Below are 13,628 nucleotides of genomic sequence, written 5' to 3'. Positions count from 1 at the left end.
AAAGGAGCTGGTTGGTCTGAGGGCATGGTGGCCTGGCATTTTATCCCCTTTTCTTGCTGTGGCTTCCCAAGGGGAAATGGCAGCTTGGAACAGGGTAGATGAGAGAAGACTGGCGTGTTTTTTGGTTCAGAGCAAGTGACAGAATTAGTTCTTGGCCTGTAGCATCTGTTTGAGAAGCATCAAAGTATTTGGGGAAAATTTATATATTTTCCAAAAGAAGCAGAACCCAGAGGAAAAGAATATGTTCCTGATGCAGAGGGTGCATTTGCCCTGCCCAGCACTAAGGTCAAAAGTCATGATTGTGTCACAGGCGTTTGACTCTGTGCAGATCAGACCAATCTGTGCTGGGGTCAACCCATGCCCCTGCTGCAATCCCCCATTGCAGTGGTGTCTCTCCACCAGCACTCTCCACTCCTGGCCAAACCCTTCCCCATAACATGGCCCCTCTGTTCTGGGAACACAGGGAAGACAATGCCACAGGGAGTCCCTGCTGGGACCTCCCTCCACTTGGCATAGCACCTCGAGGATCTTGGAGGAGTGCAAACAGCCATGAATTGAGAAGCACTGGGGCAGGGTGGGGGGCACAAGAGATACTTCTTGTTCATTCTCCTCATTGAAATGGCTGCATTTGCTACAGCAGCCTTTCTTCTTTCCCTGTCTCACTTTCTCTGTTCTTTACCTTTTAAGTCTTTCCTTCATTTCTCCGAGTACTTTAATATTCCTCTTCTCCAGGCTGTTTCCTCCCTCTCCCAGGCTCTCACACCTTCTTAACAACGTGCTTTCGTGTCCTGTTGAAAAGCTGTTGTTTTACCTTTCCCCGGAGGGGATGGGGAGGGAAGGTGAAAGACCTGCGAGCAGAAAGAGGCACAGGCTTTACTGAAGACTATATGCTTGTGTCTAGCTGGTGTGTTGGCTGTTTTCTGGGTGTCCCTGAGGGAGGTCAAAAGTGTCAGGGCTGTCTGGGAAGAAGGAAGGAGGGGAGAAGACCAGAGATGTCCTGAGGCTGGCAGTGTCTGCCTGTCTGCGTATCAGGTGCCTGGCAGGGGTTGTCCCCTCTAGGAGTGCTGCCAGCCACACTTTAAACGCACATGTGGAATGCCATGGCCTGGCAGGGCAGCACTGCAAGTAGGCGGAAGTGTGGGGGTCTGGGATGAGGGTTGGAAAGGCTGGCACTGGAGGGAGGAAGAAGAAAACAGAAAATGAGCAGCAGAGGAGGACTCAAGTCAAATGTGATATTCATTGACAGAGCTGTAAGGGGGCCAGGGCTGGGAATAGGGTTCTCCAAGCCTTAGCAAAACTGTCAGGAGCATATGTCCATCTTGTGGCATTCTTTGGTTCTGTCACTGCAAAGCAAAGGTTCTCTTCACTCTCACTCCCACCTGTCCACACAAATCAGCCATTGTCAGCACTAGGATGCGAGGGCTGTACCAGCACTTCCTAGTCCTTTCACCGCCCACGTTCACGGCTCCTGGTGTTCCTGTTTGCAGTGTGTGCATATAGCCTGCACACCCTTTCCCCTGCACCAGACCTCCTCAGTCCTGCAGGGAACAGGAGCCTTGTCTCTGGTGCCAGCAGCCATACCATGGACCCTTGCAGAAACCACCCTGCCACACAACCAGCCCTCTTCAGCCCAAGGACATCAAAGATGTGAACCTCATCAGAGATGCCGCCAGGGCTCTGCTTCTTCACTGCACTGAAGCACGAAGCCACGTTCCATCACCTTCACCCTGGGCTACAGAATGGTAATCTTTATGACTTTTGGGTGTAGCCAAGGGTTAGGGCAGAGACACAATGCTGTCCTGCTTCAAGAAAGCAAAGCAGACCCTTGCAACAGAAGAGACTTTCCTTTGCCTGTAATGTGGATTTCAAGGACAAAGCTGTGTTTTGCCCTGTAGGTTTAGGAATATTTGTTTGTAATAACGCGGTTTTTACACCCTGCTCTGTAATTTCTTGTGGGATCATAGACTACTTCTAAAGGATCCGTAAAAGCTTGCTGAGAAAAACAAGCTCAGGTACTCCTCACTGCCATCTGCTCATGCCAATATCCTACCAACATCCCATGTACCTACCAGGAAGTCTACAAATGGCAAATACAGAAAAAAAAAAAATCCCACGTGTCATGACAACGGGAGATATAGTTGGGAAGAAGTCTCTGTGAATGGATAAGTTGTAAAAGCCTGAATCGCATACCACCAGCTGAGTTCCAGGATGACCACAGCAAGCCAGCTGTTCCCCTGAGATATCCCCTGAATGATACCGCACAGGGGAAGAGTCTAAACCTTACATCAGAGATGCCCACTCAGCGCATTCGGAGGCTCACAAACTGTTCACCAGATAAGCCCTTCGCCAGAAAAACTTTGCTAAGCACAGCATATCCTGGACAACTTCCACTGAGGCAACCACGGCAGTGGTTAAACTGAGCAGAGAGGGCCAGAGGAGCGAGCAGGGCTGCGCGTAGGCACCAGTGTCTGTGGTTCGTTGTGCGGCCGGGCGGGGCCGCCCCTTGCAGGGCCCCACCGCCACCGGCGGCCATTAAACCAGCCCAGCACAGCCTCGCTTCCGCCTCGCTTCCCTCTCACTTCCGCCTCGCGCGCGCCGGAAGGGGGCGGGGCCAGCGGGACGCGTCCCCGGGGCGGGACCGCGCTGGGTGTGACGTCACTGCCGCCACCGGGCCCAAGATGGCGGTGAACAGGAACCACTCGCGGGAGGGTGGTGTCGTCATCCCCAATGCTGAGAGGTACCGCGGGACCGCGAGGCCGGGCGGGTTCTCCTCGTCTCCTGTCCCCTCATCAGGGCCAGGACGGCGGGGCTCGGTGATGGGAGGTTCCCAGTGGGACGACCCCCTTTTCCTGCCCGGCAGCGCAGGCCCGGCTCGGCCCGGAGTCTGCGTTCCCAAAGGGCTCCCGGCAGGGTGGGGACGGGCTGGGGCGGGCAGTGGGGAGCAGGCTTGGCTGGAGTCCCTGGAGCTGCCCTGTCTTCTCCACTGAAGCTCCGTGGTCGTTAAAGCCGCTCCAACGGGCGTCCGGGGTGAAGACTGAGGCTTCCGTGGCTTGTAAAAGCCAAGGAATTGGGGTTTTATAAAGGTCATGCACTTAGTGACGCCAGAGAGGCAGATCCTATTTAAGGCAGGAGTCTTAATCACTTGAATTCATAAGTTAGGAGCTTGAACTCAAAGTTACTCTGCTCGGAGAAGCGCCTCTCCATGGAAGCACAGCGCCTGCCCTGGCCCCGAGCGGGGATTGACGGACCGGCTTTACAGACTTGCGCTTCAGTTTGGTCGTGTTTGGGTGCTCCCAGCGTCCTGGCAAGAGAAATCCTAGAAACCCGAGGCCCGGTAAAGAATCAAAGGAGTTGGTTTGGGTCTGGTGGTCAGTAAGAAAATTACACTCCTAAAATATGCTCCATCTTGTGTTGAGTTTGGAGCTGGGTCCCAACGCTTCAATCAGAAAGTTCCTCTGATATTGAGCTCATGCCGGTTTAAAGGAGATTTCTCTATCCTTTGAATCCTAGCTGCATCAAAAGCAGCATGGACCAAAGGTTGAGGGAAGTGATTCTGCCTTTGTATTCCACTCTGGTGTGACCTCACCTGGAGTGCTGTATCCAGCTCTGGGGTCCCCAACATACGAAAGATATTAAACTGTTGGAGCAAATCCAGAGGAGGCCACAAAGTTGGTAAGAGGAATTAAGCACTTCTTCTATGAAGACTGGAGCCTGGAGAAGAGAAGGTTGTGTGGAGACCTCCTTGCAACCTTCCAGTATCTGAACAGGACCTACAGGGAAGTCACAAAGGAACTCTTCATCAGGAACTGCAGTGTTAGGAAAAGGAGTAATGGATACAAGCTGAAAGAAGGGAAATTTAGGCTAGACATTAGGAAGAAATTCTTCACTGTGAGGATGGTGAGGCACTGGAAGGGGTTACCCAGATGATCTCTGGATGCCCCAGCTTCGGTAGTGTTCAAAGCTGAGTTGGATAATGCCTTGAGCAAACTGATCTAGTAGAAGGTGGCCTTGGCCATGGCAGGGAGGTTGGGACTAGGTAATCTTTAAGATCCTCTCCAAGCCTTAACACTGGCTTGAGATACGTTCACCATACATAACACCATACATTCTTTGGGGTGTTGCTCAGTCACAAGTGAGGGCAGTGAGGCTCCACAGGGTGCACAGCCTCCTGTGACAGCTCTGGACAGGCATGCAGGTGCAGACTGGTTCAGCAGCGTAATTACTCTGTGGTGGTGGTTGCATGTTATTTGCTTGTGTGAGTAGCTGCAAAGCAGTAAACCTTACAATGACTACACAGAAATTCTTCCCAGTGAGGCAAAATGATGTGAAATGCTGCTACAAGATATTTGATTGAGGGAGTGTTCTGGTAAGATTAAAGCTGTTTAAAAGTTTGTTGTATTTAGTTTAGAATATGTTTCCTCCTTGTATTTTGGAAATGGAAAAAGCTCTGCTGTCCCATAAGTCTGGTCCTTCCAGCCAGTCTAAGAATCTCCATCTAGCTCAGCTATGAAGTAGTGTCCCAGTAGAATTACTTGATCAAATTGATTTTTTTTCATCAAAACTAGGCTTTTCGATGTCTTCCTTCTCAGGTAGCTGCACTTGTATATACATCTGCAGTATTCTGCTCTTCCCTAAAGAGTAAACAACCTGAAACTATAGGGCATTTGGTTGTTTTTCCTTATGGTAGCCCTGCAGATTCCCCCTTCTCCAAATAATTGCACAGGTTCCTAACTTATATTTGACTTCTATAGTATGCTGAGCAGAATACATAAAGGTTGTTTTAGATCCGGCCCGTTCAGGCTTGTGTTGGTTTAGGGTTTTGTCACTTTTTTTCATGTTCTTGAACCATAAAACACCTTGGAGTCTTCTGTCACTGTAACACACTGGAGGTTTATCACTCCCAAGGTTCTTTCATTTATTCTGCAGATTTTCTTACTACATGGTATGTTTAGATCTGCAGTGTAGACTCAGTGTCGTGCTTTCCCAAGATGACTCATTTTTTTCTGATAATATGTTTAATTTTTCATACACCCCTAAACCCGTGACCCTGCAGTGTTCAAAATTCTTATCTGGGTTTGTGTAATTAGGAAACTCTGCTAATGTTCCCATAGACATCCAACAATAATACCTTTATTGCTGACATTGCTGACTCATTGTTTCATTCCTTAACATGATACTGTTTACTACAAAAAGTTTCTTAAGTCACGTGAAGCAAGGTCAGCAGTGAGGGTTTCAGTGCAGCCACTTTCTCAGTTTGCACAGTGGGTGTGGTGTTACAGCAATGCTATTTTCCAGTGTAGTAGACTTGATTTGAGCATGGACTTGGGAGGGAGGATTGCTCTGAGATTACGCTTTGGCATCAACAGGATGGTTTCTGACACCTCAACCCTTTCTGTGCCCTGATTTTTGGGCTGAGGGTCTTTGTGTGCAGAGTGGAATTCCTCAGTCTGACACCTTTGGAGACAAAAACCCCTCTGTGTATTAAAGGTGCCCTTTATGAAGGAGAAGCAGGGCTTGTCTCAGATGAGAGGATGAATTCTTCCAGTCCAGATAAATCATCCCTCTCTGTTCAAAGTCAAAATGACAGGGCCCACAGCAGGGTTTCGGGATAATATTTTGAGTTTTGCTGTGCTGTTCCCTTCCATGTGTGTGAGGGTATGTGTCAGAGCTGTTACCAAGTTTGTCTCTTTAATCTGTCTGATTTCTTCCTGCCAGTGTCCTCAAACAATGTAAAGATGTGGAGCTCTCTTTCAGTGACGTGACAGGCAAGCCTGAAATCTTCAAAGGCACCAAGAAAGGAATGCTGTATCTCACCCCTTACAGGGTAAGTCTGATGCCAGCAGGGTTGCTTCTTTCTCAAGGGATCTTGTAAACTTTAAAGCAGAAAACTAGTTGATGATAGAAGGGATTTTTGCTGTGGAAGGAACCACTGAGAGCAGTATGTAGGAGAAGGAAAGGTGGAAATGGGATAGTTCATACCTATGTCACAATCCCAATCACCTGCAAAGGTACATGCAGTCCTGGGAATCGCTATCTAGACAATGTATTTCATATCGTGTGTCAGTCAATGATGCTTCCTTTGCAAACTCTCATAGCTTATCCTTAAAAACCAGGACTGTAGAACTCTGTACATGTGCAGGTGTGTTTTAAGTGGTTTATTATTTTGAAATGTACATGCTTCAGGTGAGTGAGCCATGTGCTGTCAAATGTGTTGGGGGCTCCCAGTACTAAAGCTGTGAAATAACTCAATGCATACTCATATTAGAGGTTAAGTTACCCTCTTTTTGGATGCTGATCCGATGAGAATTCCATCATCACTTTCTGTTGAATTCAGGTGATTCAGTAGCATTTCCTCCTGTCTTGCAGATGATCTTTGTGTCCAAGGGCAAGGATCCTATGCTGTCTTTCATGATGCCGTTTTATTTGGTGAAAGGATGCTCAATTGAGCAGCCTGTTTTCTCTGCCAATTACATCAAAGGACAGATCCAGGCTGAGGCTGGAGGTATGTGCCAGTGCTTTGTAGGTTGAACTCTTCCCAGTTCAAAAGGCATCACAAAGCCTCTTTTGCTGTACACCAGGCCAGTTTATGTGCACATGAAAGGCAGAATAGCTGTGGTGGTATAGCTGATGTGTCCAAACTGAGGTAACTCCCCTCTCCTGCACTTTAGGGCACTGCTGCCACGTTAGTTTCTGCCCCCAGGCCAGGGACTGACTTGCCCAGGATGATTTTTGTTCAACTCTTTAACTTCTGTCTTGCTGTGTGTACCATGTTTAGTCAGTTTCTAAACATGCTTGTTTTTCTCCTGTGTTTGACCTGGAAGGGTGGGTAAATGACCAAGGCACTAGTCCACGCTATTGATACACAGAATTAGAATTAGCAACCACTTTTGGTTTTTGGGAAGTCAGGAGCCCCTTGGGTATGGTTTGCATGGATCTGGGAGTCTGCTCTCCATCATTCATTTAGCTTTGATCCCAATTTGATCGTGAAACTGCGATAAGACTTAGCAGTGGTGTTTATGACCAAACACGGGGAATTGCAAAAGATAAACAGGGATTGGAAACATGGCTTCTAATACAAATTTCTTCCCTCTTCAGCCCTTTTATGTGCATTTTCATGGCATCTGAAGTGTTTATTCCTTTTGCTTTCTGTTTGTAACAATGTTTTAAGGTGACTGGCTTCTCTGAGGATTGTGGAGCAGCCCACTTTTTTTGGGCTGAAGTAATTCTGAGACAGTGGTTTTATAGAGATAAATTTCTAAAGGAAGTACTTTATCCATGGTGGACTCTTTTTGTTATATTTCTATACTTTATTTCTACTTTCTCCCCAAGCTACTGTCTCTCTTGATACTAATTTAACTGTTAGAAAAGGGAGATAAGTCCTACATTTAAATGGCACATTTTTTATTAAAAACACCAGAACATAAAGCACCTTCCACCAAAAAAAACCCCACCAAATGCCAAAAAGTCCTGGGAAAACAAAGCACTCTTACTTACCTTGCAAGACCTACTTGAAGGTTTTTTTCTGAGAAATTGCTATTATACCTCATCATTTAATAATCTATGTGAGCTTCTATGTGTCAGTGAGATTAAAGATGTTGCGTTTGATTTAAATCCTAGCTTGAGTTGCAGATCCTGATCTGTAGTTCACTGAGGATGTTAATAAAACTTCATCTGAGAGCTTTCAGTTGATATCCTCAGGGAAATAAATGTTCAGTCTCTACGCTGTTCATTATTAGGTTCCATTAAACCTTTCAGGAAAGAACAGAACAGCCTTGTATTTAAAGTAGGCTGCTTCTACATGACTATAACTTTCAAAGGGTAAAAAAATTAATTTGTGATCCTCTTAAGATATTATTTTAGGGGATGTCTGATAGCAATGCCATGACTCTTTCTCCATGGTAATAGGATGCAACATAGTTTTGAAATAAAGAAGAAAAAAAAAATTGAAGTAGAAACAATTTTGGTGTCTTAGCTGGTACTGAGGAGGGTAATAGTCTGATTCCAATCTAATTCTCTCTCCTAGGTGGCTGGGAAGGGCAGGGGACATTTAAACTGGCTTTCAACAGTGGAGGAGCCATTGAGTTTGGACAGCTGATGATGAAAGCTGCTTCTAGTGGTAAGGGATTTTCAGATCCTGTGGTTGCCCTGTGCTTGGCTGAGCTAGTAAGCAAATTGCACTTGTTCTGAACTTCATGGGAAGAGGGATACCCTGGGCCTTCTTCCACAGCAAAGTAGTTTTTCCTCTTTCCAGAGGAACTTTTGGTTTCCCTTTCAATCTGTTTTCTTTATTTCATCTTAGTGCTTTGTGCAGTCAGAATATTCCGGGGTTTGAGCATCTGAGATGGATCACCTTTTTCTACAGAACTTTATTTCTCCTGGAAAAAATGTTGAAATATGTGATGATGAAAAATTATTTCACTTACCTGCTCTCAGCTCAGTTCTAAAATAGTGCAGGAAAATGGGGAGAGCTAACATGCACATTTAGAGAGGGGAAAAATAGGTTTTAAAAAAAATTATCTTCAAAATTTTCAAATGGAGGAACAAGTACTTTTTTTCTGATAAAGTTTTCTTTTTAAAGAAATGTGCGTTTTAAAATGTACAGTAGTTTCACGAATACAAGCCGCACGGATTATAAGCCGCACCCCCGGTGCCTCGACAATGTTGCTGTCTTTGTCAATAGATAAGCCGCACCCCGAATATTAGCCGCACTTTCGTTCGTCGCGAGAATCCGTGCGCAGCTTTCACAAATTGGCCAATTAGTAACAGGATCGCGGCATAGCGGGCTTTACTGGCTCGGGGCGGGGCCAGGCAGGCTCGGCCCGCTCATGGTTGCCGACGGGGCCGGGTGGCCCAGCTCAGCGCCACGGCTCGGCGGGGCTGGCCGGGTGGTGCTGCCGCCGCCGCCGGGCTCGCTGGCCCCCCTCTCCCGTCAGCACCGCCCCGCTGCCGCGTTCGCTCGCCCGGCTGGCAGGGCGGCCGCCGCCGCCGCCGGGCTCGCCGCTCACCCCGCGCCATGTTCGCCCCGCGCCACGCCGCGTTCGCTCGCGCCGCTTTCGCTCGCGCCGCGCCCGCCCCGCGCCCGCGCCGCGCCGCTTTCGCGAGCGCCGCTTTCGCTCGCCGAGCGCCTCGCTCGCCCCGCGCCGCTTTCGTGAGCGCCGCGTTCGCTCGCCCCGCCGGCAGGGCTGCCGCCGCTGCCACCAGGCTCGCCAGCCGCCCCCTCCCGTCTGCACCGCCGCCGCGTTTCCTCGCCCTGACTGGCACTGCAGGCCCCCGCACCGCCGGGCTCCCCCACGCTGCTGGCCCCGATTCTGCTGGGCTTCCCCCGCTGCCAGGCAGCCCCACCCGCCGGCCTTCCTGCTTCTGCCATGCTCCCCTGCACTGCTAGCCCCAGTTCTCCCGGGCTCCCCCGCCCCCCCTGCCCCGCCCTGCTGGCTCAGGCTCTGCCGCCCGCCCCCACACTGCTGGCCCCGCCTCTGCCAGGCTTTCCCACCTCTGCCGGGGCCGGCCGGGCTCCAGCTTGGCTTGGGGCTGCCGCGGGCTCTCACTTCCGTGTTCGCAGCTTTTAGAATTTTGTTAATGTATTAGCCGCCCCGGAATATTGGCCGCACTTGCGGGTTTCCACCAAAATTTTGGTCAAATTGGTGTGGCTTGTATTCGTGAAATTACTGTACTTGTTTTCAGAAAGAAAGTATATGAAAGTTTAAAAAGTACGTTTAAAGCAAGTAGCAGTGTTTTCCCTTTTTTTTGAGTGATGTTTTCTTCAAGCAGTGGGAGCTCTGTGGTGGCCTGAGATCTGTGAGGTTGTATTTTTGCAGCTGTTTTCTTTAGCACTCTGTGACTAATGCTTTTCAGGCACAGTACTATGCCAGGACTATACAGTGAATCTAGATAAAGGGAAACAGTGCTGCATTACAGGACTATTTTCATGTTACTCTCTATATTTAGTTTTAAGAAAAGATGTCTGGCTTACTAAGCATGTGTTCCTTAGCTTCCAGTGGCGTTCCTCTGCAGAACCCTGGCTATGGATACACCCCTTTTCCCGGAGGATATTACCCTGCCCCGCCTGCCCCTGGGGGCTACTCACCTATGCCGGGAGGCTACGCTGCCCCTCCACCACCAAACGGCTCTTACCCCTATGCACCACCTCCAGTGAATGCCTATGGACCTGCTCCACAGCCCATGGGACATCCATACGCCCAGACTCCAGGTTTGGAAGTTGTGTAATGATGACTGTGTCTGATATTAGCTGTGAGGAAATGACAGTGGTACAGTGAGGGTTATGGTGAGGGTTGCTGTAGTTTTGTCTCCATGTCCTTGCATAAATCTGTCACATGCTGTTGATCACCTCCATGTGTCCCTATAGTTCTAGCTACATGAACATGGGGTGTGCAAACTGTGCTGCTGCTTGGTAGAGAATTGCTGCCTGCTGACATAACAGGCATTAGCAAATTATCAAATTGCTGCTGTCTTCATCCTGCCAAGCCTGGAGAGCTTCCCTTACCACTGCTCTTGTCCCCAGCTAATGTGCTGTTGGGCCTGTGAGCGCTCTCCCCTCTGTCCCATAGTCTGTGGTCCAAAGCATCAGTCTGGTGTTGTCTTTTTCAGGTATTTACCCACCACTTCCAAACATGGACCCCGCGTACATGCCACCTCCACCGCCCTACTCTGGGGCACCTCCTGCAGGATCCTCAGCTCCCTCAGCTCCCCCAGCCTGGGTGACCCCAGGAATGCCAGGTAAATAGGATTGGACAGTTGCCAGGGTGCAAAAGGGGGTGCCTGGGGGCTTGAGCTGAAGGTGGCATGGGCACAGCATGGGGTGGAGAAGCTGTTGTTGCAAGAGCTCCAAGTCTTTTGTAGGGAGCTCCTCAGCCTTGCACTGCACAGCTTGTGGTCAGCCCTAGCCAGCTTTCCTGAGCTGCTCTGAATTCTAATCCAGCTTGCTGGAGTTCCTGTTGGCTCCTCGGGCCTCTGTTGCCTCCTTAGAAGAGGCGAGGCTGGGGAGAAGGCTCTGGGGCTAGGGCCATTACCTCAGATATTTAAGATTACTTTTTTTCCTTCCTTTCCAGGAGGCAGTAAGGCCATGGAAGCTGCTTCCAGTGCATATTACAACCCTGCCAACCCACACAACGTATACATGCCCATGGTGAGTACCATGCCTGGTCTTCGTGTGCCTACTTCCTCCTCTGTCACTAGCAGAGATGGTGTTTTGCTGTCTTAGCAAAGTCCAGTGTACGTTCATGTTGAACATGCACAGAAAGTATGCATTTTTCTGGGAGGGAGGCTCCCATGAAGAAGGCTGGTTGAATTTTCAGTCAGGAAAGGTGGAAGGCCTTAAGATTGATCCAGTAACAGCCATTTACTACCTGTCGTACTCCTAAAAGCATAATAGACTTGCATGGGCACAGAGAAAACACAGAGCTCTCTGCATCCACTGGGCCCAAAAATGAGGAGAGTTGAAGAAGAATCGGTCACTTAAGGGTGATGGCATGTGGGTTTCTGTTTTGCTTTCTTTCTGGGCTGTATGGAGACAGGGAGGTCTCTTACTGTTCAGTCAGTGGCAGCCAGTAGGTTGTCTGTAGCCTCCATCTGGTATATGGCAGTCTGGCTGTGCCCCTCACTGCCTTGCTTGGCTCTAGCAGGCTGGAGACTGATGGAGTAGCAAAGCTGCCCCACAGCCCAGGATTTGCTGCCTGCTGGGTCAGAGTTGTGAGCTTCAACAGGGACAAAGCCCTGAGGATGGCATTGAAAACATCCATTTACAGTAGACCATTTATTACCTGGGTTTGAGGGGACTTTTCCTAGAAATGTTACGGAGACAGCATGTATCATGAAACATAGCTAATACTAGAGAGGAATGGTGTGATGAAATGACAGCTTAAACCATAGAACTTGGTTCTATCTGTAGCTCACAATTATGCTGAGCAAATTGTGGGAATGCCTGGAAAGAGCTGGTCATAAAACAAGTATAGCTGTTTACTCTGCTGTATCTCTTTCCAGGATCAGCCACCTCCTTATACACCTCCTGAGGATAAGAAGAACAACTAACAGAAGGAAATTGCAGCCAGCCTCCCACATTCTCTCTCCCTGAAGACAACTTGGCTGTTAGTACCCCTCAAGTTAGCCTATCTCTAGATCTCTGTTTCTCTACAATAGATATAGTGCTGGGCAGCTCAGCACCTGCCCTCCTTAAATATTGAGTCAGTGGCAATACAAGACAGGACAACAGCACTTTCCTACTTACTTGCTTTATCTCATGGGGTCAAAGGACTAAACTTTTACCCTGCCATTGGCTTGAGGAAAGAGATGGACTTCTTATTAAATTGTATCACATGACTAATCTAGGACTAAAATGTAAAGGCTCTGGGATCTTGTTGGAGAAAAACAGCTTGGAATACTAAACTTTTGACTTCTGAAGCACCACCCACGAGGAAAGGTATAGAGAGCTATGAGGTTCTATGCATAGATCCTATGGTGCCCTAGAAAGGTGTTAAATTTTTTTTAAATTCTAGGGCAGTTCAGTGTGAGATGGGACTTTGGAAATCCTGTATTGTGTTTGAAGCGTGTGGCATCCAGACTAAGAGCTGAGGGGTGATGACCTTGGGAAGTGCATTTAAAGAGATGCTGAAGCATTTGGCTACAAGAGGGAAGGGAGTGGGTCCCAATCAACCTGTCTTTGTAGCCATTGAATAGAGAAGCAAACAAAGTGTGCCTCAGGGCAGTGAGCTCATAGACTGGCAGGCCTGAGGATCAGTCTGACTTTTCCTGTCTGAGCAGGCCCCATATCTGCGCAATGATCCTGTGTCAAGCAGCCATTCCTCAAGCATAATGGAGTCAAGTGCTGCACGGGAGGCTGCCTGCCTTGGAGCAAAATATGTTACATTAGGCAGATGACCAGGCACTAGCCTTGTCAGGAGACAAGTCCTGCAGCCCTGGCTCCCTCTGCTGAGCAGATCTGTGCTGTGTGCTACCTCCACAGGGGAAAACTGGCCTTCACCTTTTCCTTCAGCTGCTGGAGCCAGGCTGTGTGTGCCCACATCTGAGCAACGTGGGCAGGTGGGCACTGTAATGCCAGAGTTGGTTGCTTACAGGTGCAGTGCCCCTCGGCTGGGAACTGCTGTCTGGGTGGGAGTTACTAATGCTTGACTGTCTTGCAGAGACTCTGGCTGCTCAGCCACAACCTTTTGTTTTTCCTTACAACATAGTGCTGTTAAAACTGCTCTGAAGAGAGTCTCTAGTGGTGGAGACCCTTGTGATCCTTTACAATATAGGGTGATTGTACTTCTTCCTACAGCTCCCTACCTTCACAAGGAGGGGGAAGGTGTGTTTTCCCTCTTACTTCCCTGTATGGCAGGGCTCTCCTGCAAGTCAGGTTTGCACAACTTAAAAGTATGAATTCCTAAAGCAGTTCCACATGGGGGGAAGTAAGTTTCCTTATCTATAAACACTTTTTCTGACTTAGAGATATTCTAACAACTCTGTATTTAAAAAAAAAAAAAAGTCAACCATGAATGTTTGTAACTTTTTGAATTGCACTTTAATACAGGAGTGTTGATATCTTTATCTGCCAGTTCACTGTTGTGTTGACCTTAATTCTTGCATACCGCACAGAAGGCCGGAATGAACTACAA

The 13,628-nt window shown here is 48.6% G+C and overlaps 1 protein-coding gene across 1 annotated transcript; it reads left to right on the top strand.

Annotated features, from left to right (window-relative positions):
* The first annotated feature begins 2,629 nt into the window (after positions 1-2,629).
* Positions 2,630-13,572, top strand: WBP2NL (WBP2 N-terminal like). The gene is made up of 8 exons (XM_033058527.1): positions 2,630-2,737; positions 5,716-5,824; positions 6,367-6,502; positions 8,024-8,116; positions 9,989-10,207; positions 10,606-10,734; positions 11,067-11,143; positions 11,998-13,572. The coding sequence occupies exons 1-8, from the start codon at positions 2,679-2,681 to the stop codon at positions 12,043-12,045; spliced, it is 870 nt and encodes a 289-aa protein (XP_032914418.1). The 5' UTR covers positions 2,630-2,678; the 3' UTR covers positions 12,046-13,572.
* The last annotated feature ends 56 nt before the right edge of the window (positions 13,573-13,628 follow it).

This window comes from Catharus ustulatus, chromosome 4 (genome assembly GCF_009819885.2).
Source record: "Catharus ustulatus isolate bCatUst1 chromosome 4, bCatUst1.pri.v2, whole genome shotgun sequence".
NCBI lineage: Eukaryota > Metazoa > Chordata > Aves > Passeriformes > Turdidae > Catharus > Catharus ustulatus.
This window is presented reverse-complemented; position numbering and strand designations above follow the sequence as displayed.